This window comes from Ruditapes philippinarum, unplaced genomic scaffold, assembly GCF_026571515.1.
Source record: "Ruditapes philippinarum isolate M1 unplaced genomic scaffold, ASM2657151v2 ctg57_1_1_1_1, whole genome shotgun sequence".
In the NCBI taxonomy this organism is placed as follows: Eukaryota; Metazoa; Mollusca; class Bivalvia; order Venerida; family Veneridae; genus Ruditapes; species Ruditapes philippinarum.
Window position 1 is genome coordinate 79,964 of NW_026855294.1, and position 15,546 is coordinate 95,509.

The 15,546-nt window shown below is 31.1% G+C and overlaps 1 protein-coding gene across 2 annotated transcripts in view; it reads right to left on the reverse strand.

Annotated features, from left to right (window-relative positions):
- LOC132742791 (uncharacterized) overlaps positions 1 to 8,575 on the reverse strand; it is a 35,550-nt gene extending 26,975 nt beyond the window's left edge. For both annotated transcript variants that reach the window (XM_060731267.1, XM_060731266.1), the window contains exons 1-4: positions 8,489 to 8,575; positions 8,054 to 8,094; positions 7,183 to 7,299; positions 5,815 to 5,902 (exon numbers count right to left, since the gene is read on the reverse strand). In XM_060731267.1, coding sequence (XP_060587250.1) covers positions 5,815 to 5,902; positions 7,183 to 7,299; positions 8,054 to 8,055 — 207 coding nt within the window. In that variant the 5' untranslated portion in view covers positions 8,056 to 8,094; positions 8,489 to 8,575. The remainder of the gene's footprint in view (positions 1 to 5,814; positions 5,903 to 7,182; positions 7,300 to 8,053; positions 8,095 to 8,488) is intronic.
- Positions 8,576 to 15,546: the final 6,971 nt, after the last annotated feature.

Sequence of the window (15,546 nt, forward strand, 5' to 3'; positions counted from 1 at the left end):
TGTTAAAGGTACAAAACTCAAAAAGTACATATCGCTGCATTACAAATAAATGTTAAAGGTACATTACTCAAAAAAGTACATATCTTAGCATAACAAATAAATGCTAAAGGTAGAAAAACACTCAAAAAGAACATATCGTAACATAACAAAAAAATAGTAAAGGTACAACACTCAAATGATATATATCGTAGCATAACAAATAAACACTCAAAAAGTACATATCCTAGCATATAAATAAATTTTACTGGTATTACACTAAAAAGTACAAATCGTTAAATTGAGGCATTAAAAGTAAACATTAAAGGTACAACACTCAAAATGTACTTACCGTATAATCCTAGCATAACAAATAAATGTTACAGGTACAACACGTAAAAAAATACATATCGTAGCATAACAAATAAATGTTAAAGGTAGAGCAACACTCAAAAGGAATATATCGTAGCATAACAAAAAAATAGTAAAGGTACAACACTTAAAAAAGTACATATCGTAGCATAACAATTAACACTCAAAAAGTAAATATCCTAGCATATAAATAAATTTTACCGGTATTACACTCAAAAAGTACAAATCGTAAAATCGTTGCATTAGAAATAAATGTTAAAAATACAACTGTTAGTTACACTCAAAAAGTACATATCGTATAATCCTAGCATAACAAATAAATGTTACAGATACAACACTCAAAGAAATACATATCATAACATAACAAATAAATGTCACAGGTACAACACTCAAAAATGTATATGCCGTAGCATAACAGTACCAATAAATGTTAATGGTAGAACAACACTCAAAAAGTACATATCGTAGCATAACAAATAAAACTCAAAAAGTACATATCCTAGCATAATAAATAAATGTTACTAGTATTACACTCAAAATGTACAAATCGTTAAATCGTAGCATAAAAAATTAATGTTAAATGTACAATACTCAAAAAGTACATATATATTATCCTAGCATAACAAATAAATGTTACTGGTAAAACACTCAAAAAGTACAGATGGTAGCATCACAAATAAATGTTAAAGGTACAGAACTCAAAAGTACATATCGTTGCATAACAAATAAAGGTTAAAGGTACAACACTCAAAAAGTACATATCGTATAATCCTAGCATAACAAACAAATGTAACAGGTAAAACACTCAAAAAGTACAGATGGTAGCATTACAAATAAATGTTAAATGTACAGAATTCAAAAATTACATATCGTTGCATTACAAATAAATGTTTAAGGTACAATACTTAAAAAAGTACATATCGTAGCATAACAAATAAATGTTAATGGTAACACAACACTCAAAAAGTGCATATCGTAGCATAGCAAAAAAATAGTAAAGGTACAACACTCATAAAAGTACATATCGTAGCATAACAAATAAACACTCAAAAAGAATAGCATAATAAATAAATGTTACTGGTATTACACTCAAAAGTACAAATCGTTAAATCGTAGTATAAAAAACAAATGTTTAAGGTACAACACTCAAAAAGTACATATCGTATAATCTAACAAATAAATGTTACAGGTAAAACACTCAAAAAGTACAGATGGTAGCATTACAAATAAATGTTAAAGATACAGAACTCAAAAGTACATATCGTTGCATAACAAATAATTGTTAATGGTACATCACTCAAAAAATACATATCGTAGCTTTACAAATAGATGTTAAGGGTCCAAAACTCAAATGAACATAACAGTTGCATAATAAATAAATGTTAATTGTACAACACTCAAAAAAGTACATATCGTAGCATAACAAATAAGTGTTACATGTAGAACAACACTCAAAAAGTACATATTGTAGTATAAGAAATAAATGTTGCAGGTAGAACACTCAAAAAGTACATATCGTAGCAAAATGAATAAATGTTAGAGGTACAACACTCAAAATCAAAGGGCTGCAAGCTCTGTGGTATTTTCTGATCTTTGCAATCTTAATCATACTGACCATCTGTATGTATTTTCCAGTATAAGTTTATATTTATATACTATAATTCATCTTACACAGCGACTGCGTTTAGATTTTTTTCTATAACAGTTTGAGATTGATACATATGGAATTTTGCATGACTAGAGTTGCATCAAAAATCATTTTTCAGTTTTTATGACAGCCACACTTTATCCTTGCATATCGTGGCTACTTCCTAAAAAAAGACACTTCACAAAAAAAGTTGCCTTGACTAGTATTTGAACCTTAGGCCTCTCACATTCTAAACGAGCGCGCTACCTCTGCACCACTGTGAAGTAATACGTATGTACGAATAAAAACAAATACATTGTAATTCTAAATTGAGATTTGTAATCCTTATTAATTTCGAGGTATTTTGTTCACGATAAACCTGTTGTTTAACACTGATGAAAATAATTTAGCGAAAATCTTCTCGCCAAAACAGTCCGGCATGTATAATATTCTACTACTCGACAGTAAGATTTATTTGTGTACTACGCTCTGGAGTATTCGGTACTCGACATAGCTAAAAATAGCATTTTCATTGATTTAAATGATATTCATCCGCGAAATTTGTGATTGTAACCTCATATTTCTATTGACTAATCTAAACTTTTAATGCACTGTAATTCGTTAAATGCCTACATTAAAAATTATTCTTTCTTTTAAATTGCTGGTTTTAAGCAATTTTGAGTGAGAATTACTTTGCGTTGTTAGGTCTGTTAGGAAATTTTGTGTTAGACCGTGGATGTTAGCTTTGTATTAACTGATCTTGCGATCAGAAAATACGAAAGTTCATATTGTAGCATAACAATTAAATGTTGAAGGTACAACAATCAAAACTCGAAGCATGAAATATAAATTTTAAAAGTACAACACCCAAAAAAGTACATATAGTAGCATAATATATAAATGTTAAGGTATAACACTCAAATGTTCAAATCGTAGCATAAAAATAAATTTTAAAGGTACAGCACCCAAAAAGTACATAAAATGGCATAACAATTAAATGTTACAGGTACACCACTCAAAAAGTACATATCGTAGCAAAACAAATAAAAGTTACAGGAAGAACACTTAAAAAAGTACATATCGTTGTATAACAAATAATTAATACAGGTAAAACACTAAAAAAGTACAAATCATAGTTTAACAAATGTAACAGTTACAGCACTCAAAATAGTATGTTTCGTTGCTGGGAAAATAAATTTACAGCTGTTGCCCCAACACTCATAACAAATGCAATGCTTTGCATAAAAATGTTATAACAGGTATTACAGAAATAACATTTACAAATCCTTAAGTCATTAAAAGGTGCATCGTTTGCTTTAAAATGAAAATTTATCATAACACTTATACAAAAGTACATATTGCTGTTTCACAAACAAATTTTACATATTTATCACTTATAAATAGAGTATATATTGTTATTTTACATATAAAATGTTACGAGTGATATCGACATTAAAATACATTTTCTTTGTTGTAGAAGCAAACAATTTAAGTTTAATTCTCATAGATAAATAACATGTACATGTGTTGATACACAAATAAATGTTTTAGATGTAAAGTTAAAAAAACATTTTGTTGCCATAAAAATAATAAATATAAGAATAGCAGTCATGAATATGTATGGTGGCATATTTCTGCCACCAGATAACCTGATACCTAACTAGTTAATTAAGAGGTTAACTAGTTAAGTAACTAGTTAACCTGATACCTAAATAACTAGTTAATTAAGAGGTTAACTAGTTACGTAACTAGTTAACCTGATAACTAACTAGTTAATTAAGAGGTTAACTAGTTACGTAACTAGTTAACCTGATACCTTACTAGTTAATTAAGAGGTTAACTAGTTACGTAACTAGTTAACCTCTTAATTAACTAGTTAGTTATATGGCTATCTGGTGGCAGAAATATGCCACCATAAATATGCTTTGTTTTACAAATAAATGTTACCGGCCTTCCAGTGATAAAAAGTACACATCTTTGCTTCACAAATAAATGTTACCGGTGTTAAAGTGATAAAAAGTGCATTATTTTTTATTTATGAATAAATAATGCCGGTGTTACAGTGGTAAAAAGTACATATCTTAAATAAATATTTCCGGTGAAACAGTCATAAAAAGTACATTTATTTGATTTATAAAACATGCTGCCGGTGTTACAGTGGTAGAAAGTGCATATATTTTTGAACAAATAAATATTTTCGGTGTTAAAGTCGTAAAAAGTGCATTTATTTGATTTACAAATAAATGCTACCGGTGTTACAGTCATGAAAAGTACACATCTTTGCTTTACAAATAAATATCGTAAATATAGTTTGTTTACAAACAAAATTGACAAAACAGGCACAAAAATATCACACATAATAATTATCATAGTAGAGTTACATATAAATATTACATATTTAAAGGTACATATTCTATGTATTTTCTTTACACACTAACATCAGTTATTACAGTCATAAAAATGTCAAATGTATTACAGTAATAGAAAAAACATATATTAAATTTTGCTTTTACAAATGAATGATATAGGTGTAAAACTCCCTTCCCTCTCTTGAAAAAGTACGTTGTGTTGCTAATACATGTAGTTGTAAAACTTTGCTTCATTAATTCGTTAGAGTTACATACCTTTGTTTTTCAAATAAATTTGTAAAACTTATATGACATTCTACATGTATATTTACTTTACCAATAACTATTACAGAATTTTACAGTATTAAAGTATATTTCGCTGCTCTACAAGGCACAGCAGTTACTCATACCGTAGTTATTATCATAACTTTACAAAGAACTGTGACAGCTGTTACGTACAAATATGATTATGGGCGTATTTCTTTTTTAAATAAATGTTAAACATTCAAATACAAATGGTTTCACGTGTTTATAACTAAATTTTACAGTGTTTATTAAATATTCAAAACATACAAATTTCAAATGCATTTATAATACTAAGTCAAAAGCTTGCTATGATCACGGACTTTAATTACAAGTCAATGAAAGTCCGTGCTATGACCAAGGTATACAAAGGTTCAAGGGTATACACGATTCAAAGCATACAAGATTCAAAGCAATACAAAATTCACAATCATACAATACTGAAAAGCGTACAAAATTCAAAATCATACAATACAAAAATTCATAGCATACAATAATTCAAAGCATACATAGATCCAAAGTAGTTTCCAGTACTCGAAAGAATTCGCTATTAATTTTGTGTCAATGTTGAATACAGTTTATTTATTTTGAAAATAATTGTACGTTCTTGTTTTCGTCATCGGTGTTAAATGCTGTAATGAAATGTATAAAAAAGCTCAATCTTGCATTTTTAGTACATTTAAAATCATGCCTCTGTGTTTGAGAATCAGTGTTATTACTCACTTAATTGGGAAGATGGCTTAATTAGCCACTTGGTTTTGGAAAGAATTTTCACTAAAATTTTTATTTTGGGAAGTAAAAAAGCTGGTTTTATTTCAGATTTTTGAGAAAAAAAATTGCATAATTTTAAAGAAAATTTCCATTTGGAAGAGGCCTTTTATCACTGAAAATTATTTACTGCGTCGACAATGAAAAATTACTTTTTGACATTGTCTGTAATCAGGTGAAAATTAACAATAAAGTCAATAAGTTAAAATATGGTGTTGGATATTTATACAGACAGTTTGGGAATAAGTCTCCACATAGTACCATGAAGTGCGTACAAGTTGGCGCGTTGTAAATCTTGACAGCACGTTGCCGTTGTGTGTGGTACCGTAAAAATGGTGGATGGGATAGAGATAATCTTGAACAAAAGAGGAGAGAGTAAAATACAAACTGTAACAGATATATTAGACTTTAACATCTTACCCTTGCAAGCATTGAGTGCTCTTTGTTGTGTTGTTTGGCATTTTCTAGACGTTGGTGCTGTTTACGTAATTTCTCTTGTTCCCTTGTACTGAAATATGAAATGATTGTTTTAATTAAAAGTGGTTGTTGCGTTTTAAAGAATTATTTTAACATTGTCGGGGTTTTCTGACATGTTCGAGTGCTTTTCATGTAGTTCAATAAGTAAAATGTAATATTAAGTAAATGTAACCGACCCAGATATTCAACTATGTAGAAGATAAGTTGTAAACGAACGTCATTGGGTTTGAAAATGTGATGAAAGGCTCGGGGTAGAAAACACACTAAATATATTACAATTTTGAGTGGCTGATCAATCGTGTTGCATAGAGTGCCATTCTTCGATGCGAATTGCTAAATTACTTCACTGAAGTCAAAAAGCTCTGATGAGGCCAAAAAGCAACAAAAAAAACATTTAAATTCTAAATTCTCAAGTAAAGCACTTAAAATGAAGAAATATGTAAAGAATAATAAAGAATATAATGAGTATTAAATGGAGAATCTCATTTTTGTGCGGTTTTTTAGACCAATTTAAGTGAAAAGCGTTGCAACGTCCTTTTTTTTTTTTTTTTTTTTGGAGGGCTGGTCATTTTGCATAATGAATTTGAAAATACGGAGTGAGGGAATGCTCTGGAAATTTGTACACCAGTAAGTGATCTAGAAAAACATGAATGGTACACAAATCTCGGGAAAATAATTCCAGTCAAGTCATGTCAAAAGATCTCAGTGGAGTCCCTTTAACGCTAATTACGAAGTTTTTATTTACATAGTTTGTTTAAAACAAAATGCCAATTGCTACATGATTATTGCTGCACAAAGACGAATCTATGGTTAACCCGAGTGTAAATGCCAATTGCTAAATTGTTAGAGTGGCTAACCATACGTTTGCGTAAAATATCGAACCCCTGTTGCAAAATGAATAAAATAGTTCTTAGGGTTTTAAAATTATACGAGTGTCTCAAGAATCTATTGAAATAAACATAAATTTTGTTTGTTTGCTTTGTTTTGTTTGTTTGTTGTTTTTTATGTTATATTGTAAGTATTGGATTAATAATTAATATATTAAATAATGGTATTTTTTTCTTTTTATTATTATTATTATTTTTATTATTTTCATTATTATTATTATTATTATTTAATTCAAACTCTGAAATCAGTTTAAAACTTTACCAAATCAGACAGAAAACCAAAAAAGCCAAAATCTAAATATTCCATACATAAAGTGTTAGCGTATTTCTTTCTTTGCAGTTTCGAAACATGTATCAATTAAGTGTACATCGAATAAATTTAAAACTTATTATCATATTTAAGAAAATAACTGGAGAATCTTACATCTTTCCGGCGTTGTACTTGGCTTCACTACCTAGACTTGATCGTCTGCGCTCATACAGAACACGTGACTGGAACTGTTTCTTACGTAGTTCCTCTTGAAGCTCTAGTTTTGTCGTCCTATTAAAAGATGAAATTATATATTAACCCGATTGTTTTTAAGTTACCTTAAAAAGATAACCATAAGTTTAGTTCTTTTATTTTGTTTGTTTTGGTTTTTTTTCTGTTTTTTTTTTTATTTTTTGGGGGGTGGGGGGGGGGTTATCGACAAGTATAAAAAAATCGTAACAATTTCAAACATGCTAATTGCACCCGAATCCCTTTATAAAGAAGTTAGGAATACGTGTTTTCTCGAAGCTTCGACACATACAAACACCTGGAAATAGCTGACTTCACGGTCTGTTATTTTGTTTGAAATACACCATGTTTATGTTTTTCACCTTTTACTAACAATCCGACGTGCACTAATTCCTGCCTATAACACTCGTAAGAGGGGTTGGCAGTATCTAGAGAGATATATAGATAAAATTTTCACTCATGTCACAGGCCGAAATCGTTTGTAATTATTGTATGATACGAGCACCACACTTAATGTTTATCGTAATCCGCTAGGCCCTATATTCAAGACAAGGCGCTTGAATGATTTTATGCAAGCTAAAATCTCGCCATTTCATCTGCCGAAACGCTAATTCATCTCTTCACACCAACTTATATACGATAATGAATGAAAAATGTAAAAATTGCGAAAGAAAGGCGATATTTTTCTACTTTTTGATCATGATTTCTGCCAGCGCCTAGAAAGGTGCTGCTCCAACAATGTACAAAGTGTTTTAATTCTTAAAAGTTAATCTAGATTTTGAAGATGGCAACTTACATAATGAAATCAAGCTTATCTCATCTTCTCTATCGGAAGATCTGTAAATAGAAATAGATCTAGAAATCAAGATGGCAGTTTTAATTTTAGAAATACGCACATGTATACAGTAGTAGATATACAAAAAAACTTTCAGCTTTTAGATATAAAATTTAGATCCTATCAAATTACAGATTCTAATGTTCTAGGCCTTATATATGAGGTTATTGCTGGTCTAAAAGAGAGGGCTCTAGCTGTTCTAACCAAACACTTTAAATAGATCTAGATCTACTTTAGAGGAGCCATCTCTATGTACAGTAGAGAAGCATACAACATATTAAGTTGAGAACGAACTAAACACTAAAATCTAATAATCCTCCCATCTTGAAATATAATCTAGCTCAAAAGAAAATAAACGAACGTCTTACTCTAGACTTACAATTCAAAAAATCTTACCTCTCATGTTAGAAGATCGCCCCGACATAAACGCGGGAATGCCAGTGGCAACGCTGCACAAAAAACCGTTACGTCATAGGAGAACGTCATGACGTCATTAATTTTAAATCTTCTTGAAATCAGCAGACATTTTCACAAAAAATCTTACGACAATTTTTTATCGTACGAGAAATCTTACGATAAATCTTCTTTTCACAAAAAATCTTAAGAAAATCTTAAGTGTAAAATCTGTCGTAGCTTTACGATACAGTAGGTGTTTCCCATTCGTAAGTGTAATTTTTTCTCTCTTCAGGGTAAAATATCATGTATCTCTTACCTAAACTGAATAAAAACAAACAAAAAATTGGGGGACAAATATATATTATACAAACGGTATGTTATAAATTACACAAATTAAGGTATAATTATTTTTCAACATCAACATTTGTGACGTCATGATATGATGACGTCACGATGGAGAGGGTTATGAATAGTTTAAATGTGAACTATACTGTAGTATTATTTGTACAATTTCGATCATGTACTAGCGGCACCTTTTTATTTATTAATACCTTAGCAATAACGTAGCTGAATCACTTTGATTTCAATCAAGATAGAAAATATATCATTTTCAATCAAGATAGAAAATAGATCTATATTAGTTTGAATCATTTTTGGTCCTTATTGAAATTTGATTATGTTCAATACATATTTCAAGCTCTTTATTAGATCTACTTGATTTTAAAACCGGAATCAAATAAAGAGCACGCACATCAATATCAAATGAACGTTGCTAGGTTTTATTATCGTAAGATTTATCGTAACTGAATTTTAACTTACGAGTGGCTTTGTGAAAATGACTTAAGATTTAACTTAAGATTATCGTAAGTCAAAAACTTAAGATAAATCGTAAGATTTTTTGTGAAAATGTCTGCAGTATTTTATTTCGTTAAAGTAGATCTAGCAGTGATATAATAACGGTTTGGATATTGTTTTGTTTTGATTTTAGCTCTAGACAGTGGACTAGACCTCTATGAGTTTGTTCTTTGAGAATTAAGAAAATTGCAATATTTTACACGACTGCCTGCGTATGATCGATGGAGTTTTAACACACCGACTACCACAGGCACTCGACACAATTAATTTAGATCTACCCATATACGCTCATAGTACTATATATAAAGAATATTCTTTATATATAGTATTATGAGCGTATATGGGTAAATTAATTGTGTCTAGTGCCTGTGCCGTCTACTGCAGTACAGTTGAACTAGATATATAGATTCTAGATCTAGTTTTCAAAGAAATACAAGTTAATTGCATTTAATTTTCAGATTCATAAGCCAATAAGATCACCTTTTTGTTTTCTCTCTATTTTATCTAGATCTATATCTCTAGAGATCTTGAAACAGAACAATCTCCATCCAATGATATCCTCTACATTCTTCGCCATCAACGTGCCCATAAAAATGTTCGTCATTTTTTTTATAAATATGGCAAGCAGTATACAGTTATTTCGTGGATGTTCGTGAAACAGTCAAAACTGTTGCCACGACATTTGGAACTGTTGCCAAAGGTCGAAGGCAACAATTCCAAATGTCATCCCTGATAGATCTACCTCGGGGCAACAGTTTTTGACAGTTCCACACATGAAATAACTGTAGATCTATTATACTTTTACTAATAACATTTGTACAACTGAATCCTACAGACGTTTGATTTTCTAAAAATTCAATTAATAACCGAAAAGTAGCGGACGGCGTTAACGGAAATACCTGATGACAGGGGTGTAACCGTTCAATATGTTGACCGGTCAACAGTTCATTTTAATTATCATTGCGCATGCCAAGGACTTTGAGAACAGCGGTTCAATTAAACAGTTGTAAATATGGAATTAGTATTTATAGATAAAAATATTCAATAAATTCATGCCTGGTTAATGTTTCGGAGGTAGCACAATAAATTCCCCCATCGCTACTTCTGAGCTAGTACAGTAAGTGCATGTCGCCAAATTTTCATGTCAAAGATTATATATAGATCTTGTGCTGTCTTGATTAGATAGCTCGATATATTTTTGTAAACTCTGCATCAAAAGTCAAGGTAATATAGTGATGTCTTATTAAATCTATGTAATAGAAAGAGATTCGAAACACGAGGCTATCTGATTTGTACGAGGCTACGCCCCCCCCCCCCCCCCGAGTATTAATCAGATTGCCGAGTGTTTGATGTTCTTTCTCTTTTGAATCATAGTCAAACATAAAAACACGTTCCCTGTTGTCACAATATGAAACCCTGGGAAAAAGTAACCAATGAACGAGCATCTGAATATCACATTTCTGTCGCTTTCCAAAGCTCTTCCGTCACAATATGTAAACCCCAGCAAAAATGAGCCAATCAATGGGCATGCTCTGGAGTGCGGGTAACTAATACCTGCACTCCAGTTAACGCACTGTGCATGTATATGTATACGATTTAACTGTGACACATTTTCAACAGAAAGGTCCCCAAACTATGATACAAATTATTTTTGTATTATGTGCTCAAATGTCGAAAATCGGAGTATGCTTTGCCATGTAGATCAAGATTTGATTTTTAAGTTTCACAGTCTAATATGCAGGAAATATTTGAGCCGCGTCACGACAAAACCAACATAGTGCGTTTGCGACCAGCATGGATCCATCAGGATCCATGCTGTTCGCTGTCAGTTTCTTCACTAAGCGAACAGCATGGATCCTGATCAGACTGCGCGGATGCGCAGGCTGGTCTGGATCCATGCTGGTCGCAAACCCACTATGTTGGTTTTGTCGTGACGCGGCTCATTTGTCCAAACCTTGCTTGGTGTAGATCTGCCTGGTATCAGTTCCAATGAGCGTGACTTTGTTATCAATTCCAACAATTTACTCTATATAGCAGAGTATTGGCAATATAGCCTACTACACGGTCATTGAAATACAACTCAATACCAAGATTTCTATACATGTTTTTATTCTAAATATATACCAAAAACTACCAAGTAAAATACAAAAGACTTTAACATATAGAAAAATAGAGAAAACAAAAAAAATGTTACAGTGAATGCAAGTTTGCAACTACAACTCTTTCAACCGTTCCACTGCTGAATTTGTGTGTGATGGATTTGCCCTGCTTTGAATTTGAAACAGTCCATTTAAAGTCTAAGGATATTCAATATCCAAATAAATTTATAAATCCCTCACTTGTCTAGTTCCAATTATCAGATATGTGGACTTCAATAAGAATTTCACCACAACCTATTTGTTTATAAAAGAGCACACGTATGCCAATGTTTGTGGTTAAATCTTTGGTTATTAAAGTTAAAGGTCAGAGCAGGGGCTACTAACAGTATAAAGCCTGTTCAGACTACACGGATGTGCAGGCTCGCCTGCTCTATACTGGTGGGAAAATGCTTATCACTTTCAGTTCCAGCAGGTAAAGGGTTAAAAAAATTGTCTATGATACAATTCACAACTTTCTGACAATCTCATTGGTAAAATACAAAAAATATCATCCTATTATTTTCTGTTTGACAGATGAAAAGAAATTGCACACTTAAAGGCTTGATTTCTATGATTATTAAAAATTTGCAATGATTTTCACATTAAATCATAAACACTAAACAACAACAAGGTTATATTTTCACAATAGCACAATAAAAAAACTTCATTTTATTTTATTTTTTTGTTTCTATCGGCAATAAAAAGATTATGGGAAGACATTGAATATAACTTGATGAAGACTTAAGACAAAGATGTTGTTAAGCTATAGAATCAAAATTCAATCAAGAAAAAGTGTTTGTACATGTATATAATAAATCTACATGGCACAAGTGCGTGTTGTCTAGCACACACAAACACCTACCTTACCCCTAAACTTATAATAAACTTATAATACTGCACGTTTGAAACGTTGCTGTCAATTCATGAAGAAATCTGACTTTTCTTCCTAAAAAAGAAAGTTTGCAGTATGATAAAATCATTATAAATATTCCTGACAGGTTATATGGCCTAGCCGCTCGATATATATTTGCAAACAACCATTTATATTATTACATGTAGTTATAAAGATCGTTGACTGATTATATGGCCCTATATAAACGGCTATTTGTAAATATAACCCGAGCCGTTAGGCGAGGGTTATATTGCAAACAGCCGTTTATATACGGTCATATAACCTGTCAACAATCTTTATAACGAATTTATAATACAGCAAGCATCATTTTTAGAGAAAAAAAGTAAGATTTCTTCATGAATCGACAGCAGCCTTGTATATAAAACTATATAAACGTCACGATTATCCAATGAAAAATGACGCTACAAACGTGCAGTATTATAAAGACATATAACCTGTCAATTTTTTTAACTAATAATTTAAGAAGGTATGAAGGTGATATTTGACATAGGGCACCAGTGATACATTGAAATGGCAAAACTGAGTTCTACATGTAGTATTGCCTTAATATAATTAAAATTATGGCAACCAGATTTTCAAAAAAAAATATTTTAATGAGTATGAGTGATACATGTGTGGGTTAATTATTGCATTATATTTATACATGTATATGGACATATAAAAACACAAGTATAAAAATAACAACAAAACCATTTTCAAAGACGAGTACACACACTTACAGAAAAAATGTTACCATTAAAGAAGAAAAGAAAAAAGTCTTTGAGATCAGTAACTACACACTTACATAAACCGTAATATTTTGAACACATATTATTTTTTTCTCCTTGTTTTTTTTTTTAAAGTATTTTTAAGTCAATGTATACAAAAACAACATTAGGCAACAGAAATCTAAAATCCAGACAGCCCCAAAAAAACATACACCAAATATTGCAAAATAATCATAATTATTGCATTAATATAGCATGAAATAGTCTGCCTCTTATCATTGCGTGCATAGGTTCAACAGCCTTTTGTAAATTGTGGAATTTTTATTTTCTTGGGTTTAAAGTCAAACTGGGGTTATATGGCAACTTTCCTGCTTTACTGGTGGAGCAAGTCCTCACATGTTCCGCTCTGTGCATTATTTCAGATATAAGCGAGTACCATAGCAGAACCACCTACATTCTATAACCTAGCTGGACGGATTCCTCAAATGAAAGAATCCAAAGTCCCTGTGTGGACTCGAACCCTCAGCGGTTAGGGGCATGTGGTTTAGTTAAGCAAAACAAGCCTCTTAATTACACAATGGAATGGTAATGGTTACATAGTGCTTTTATGATTAATTCAAATTTTTTCCCTTACAGTCAAGGCCACATTGACTTTTCACCTTTGTAAAATCCAAAACAACTGTTGGGAATCAAACCCATGCAGGTAAGTGGCAAGTGATTAGAAATCTTAACCCTTAAATACTGGCAACTAAGCCCACAGGTAATGGATTGTTTAATTAGACAGAGTAGGTAAGTGACCTAAATAACATTTATATATCTAGCAGGTGTGCAGACTGGTCTGTCTCTATGCTGGCGCCCTTTTGGATCTAGCAAGGTTAAGAAGGCATGACGGAAGGAAGGAGTAAACAGTTACTTTATGTATCACCAAATATATTGGGGGAAGCTTAAAAACAAAGAAAACACACATGCAAGACTGTAACTACAACATTTATAATATCTACCATGCATGTATAAAAAGATAATAATAATAATATACAAATTGAGCACAAAAGCTGTATAATAAACACAAAATATATAAAATCTCCAAGTTAGTTACATTGCTTTTAGGTTTAAATTTCTTAATGTATTCACACTTTGCAAAATCAACAACATACATGTATTTTGGCAAGAAATGTACAGTGTAAACAACGGTTTTTCACTAATTCTTTCTGCTTTTTGTTTGTTTTTTTTTAAATTTTTGAACAATGCAAAGAAGCCTTTTATTGATTTCAAATATTACTTGACATTTTGTAACTAGTCTTAGTAAGTTCAAATGAATGGATAAGTCTCTGTCCCCACACAACCCTACATCCTCATCCGAGATTTTAACATCAAAGTGCCTTGAAGTAAGTTAACTTTACAACATATAGACATAAGCACATAATATTGCCCAATTGGATGCACAAAAAAAAATGTAATCTATTTTCATTATTATTGTTAATAAAAGCCAAATTGCACATAATACTAAGACTTTTATAATAAATAAGCCCTGATTATCTAACATGTAAAATAATCAAAATTAAAGCCAAGTTTAAGTTTTATAAAAGCAAGACATACATTTAATTTTTTTAAATAATCCTGAACCTGCCAAATTTAAGAAATGAACTTGCCCACCTTCAATTTTGGTACATTCCATTATCAATTTTGGGGATATCAAGATCAAAATTTGAAGTTAGTCAACCAACAGTATAGAGTCTGGCAGACTGCATAGAAATGCCAGTTGGCCTGGCTCTATACTGGTGGCAAAGGCTAATCACTGTTGGTTCCAGCAGGGTATGGGTTTAAAATGAATACGGGACTATGACAAAAAAGCAGTTTTATGCAAATTAAGCTAAAAAAATACAAAATATAAACAAGTATAATGGAATTATTTCATCTTTCCCTGATATACATACGAGTGCTGCCGTAATTTTTATCTGAGTCAATGTGAAATTGTCAATAAATAATCAATATTAAAGCTGCATGATTCCAGATTTTTTTACGAAAAACCTTTAAAAATTGATTTTTAAAACATTTTGTCAACTGCTCTAAAACAATGGTATACGTTAGTAAGACACTTGATACTCAAGGGAAGTATTTATAGTGTCAAACTATGCAAAAGAAACTGTTTAATCATCAATTTCTAACAGGGTAGTTTGTCTGTTGTTTTTTCCTCTCACTGATTTCAACACATCTGTGTTCTGTCCCCGTAATGGGCTTTTGCCTGATAACAAACCTGTAATTACCAATTTCTGCATAAGTGACCCTAATAATTTTTTATTTAGCAAGGGAGACAAATACCCATTAGATTCCATGTCTAAGATAATTGTCAATAAAAACTTTCAAATGAACACATAATGTGAAAACTGTAAGGTTTTATATAAAAGAGACATTTCATGAAATTAAAATACCTTTGTATTTCATATC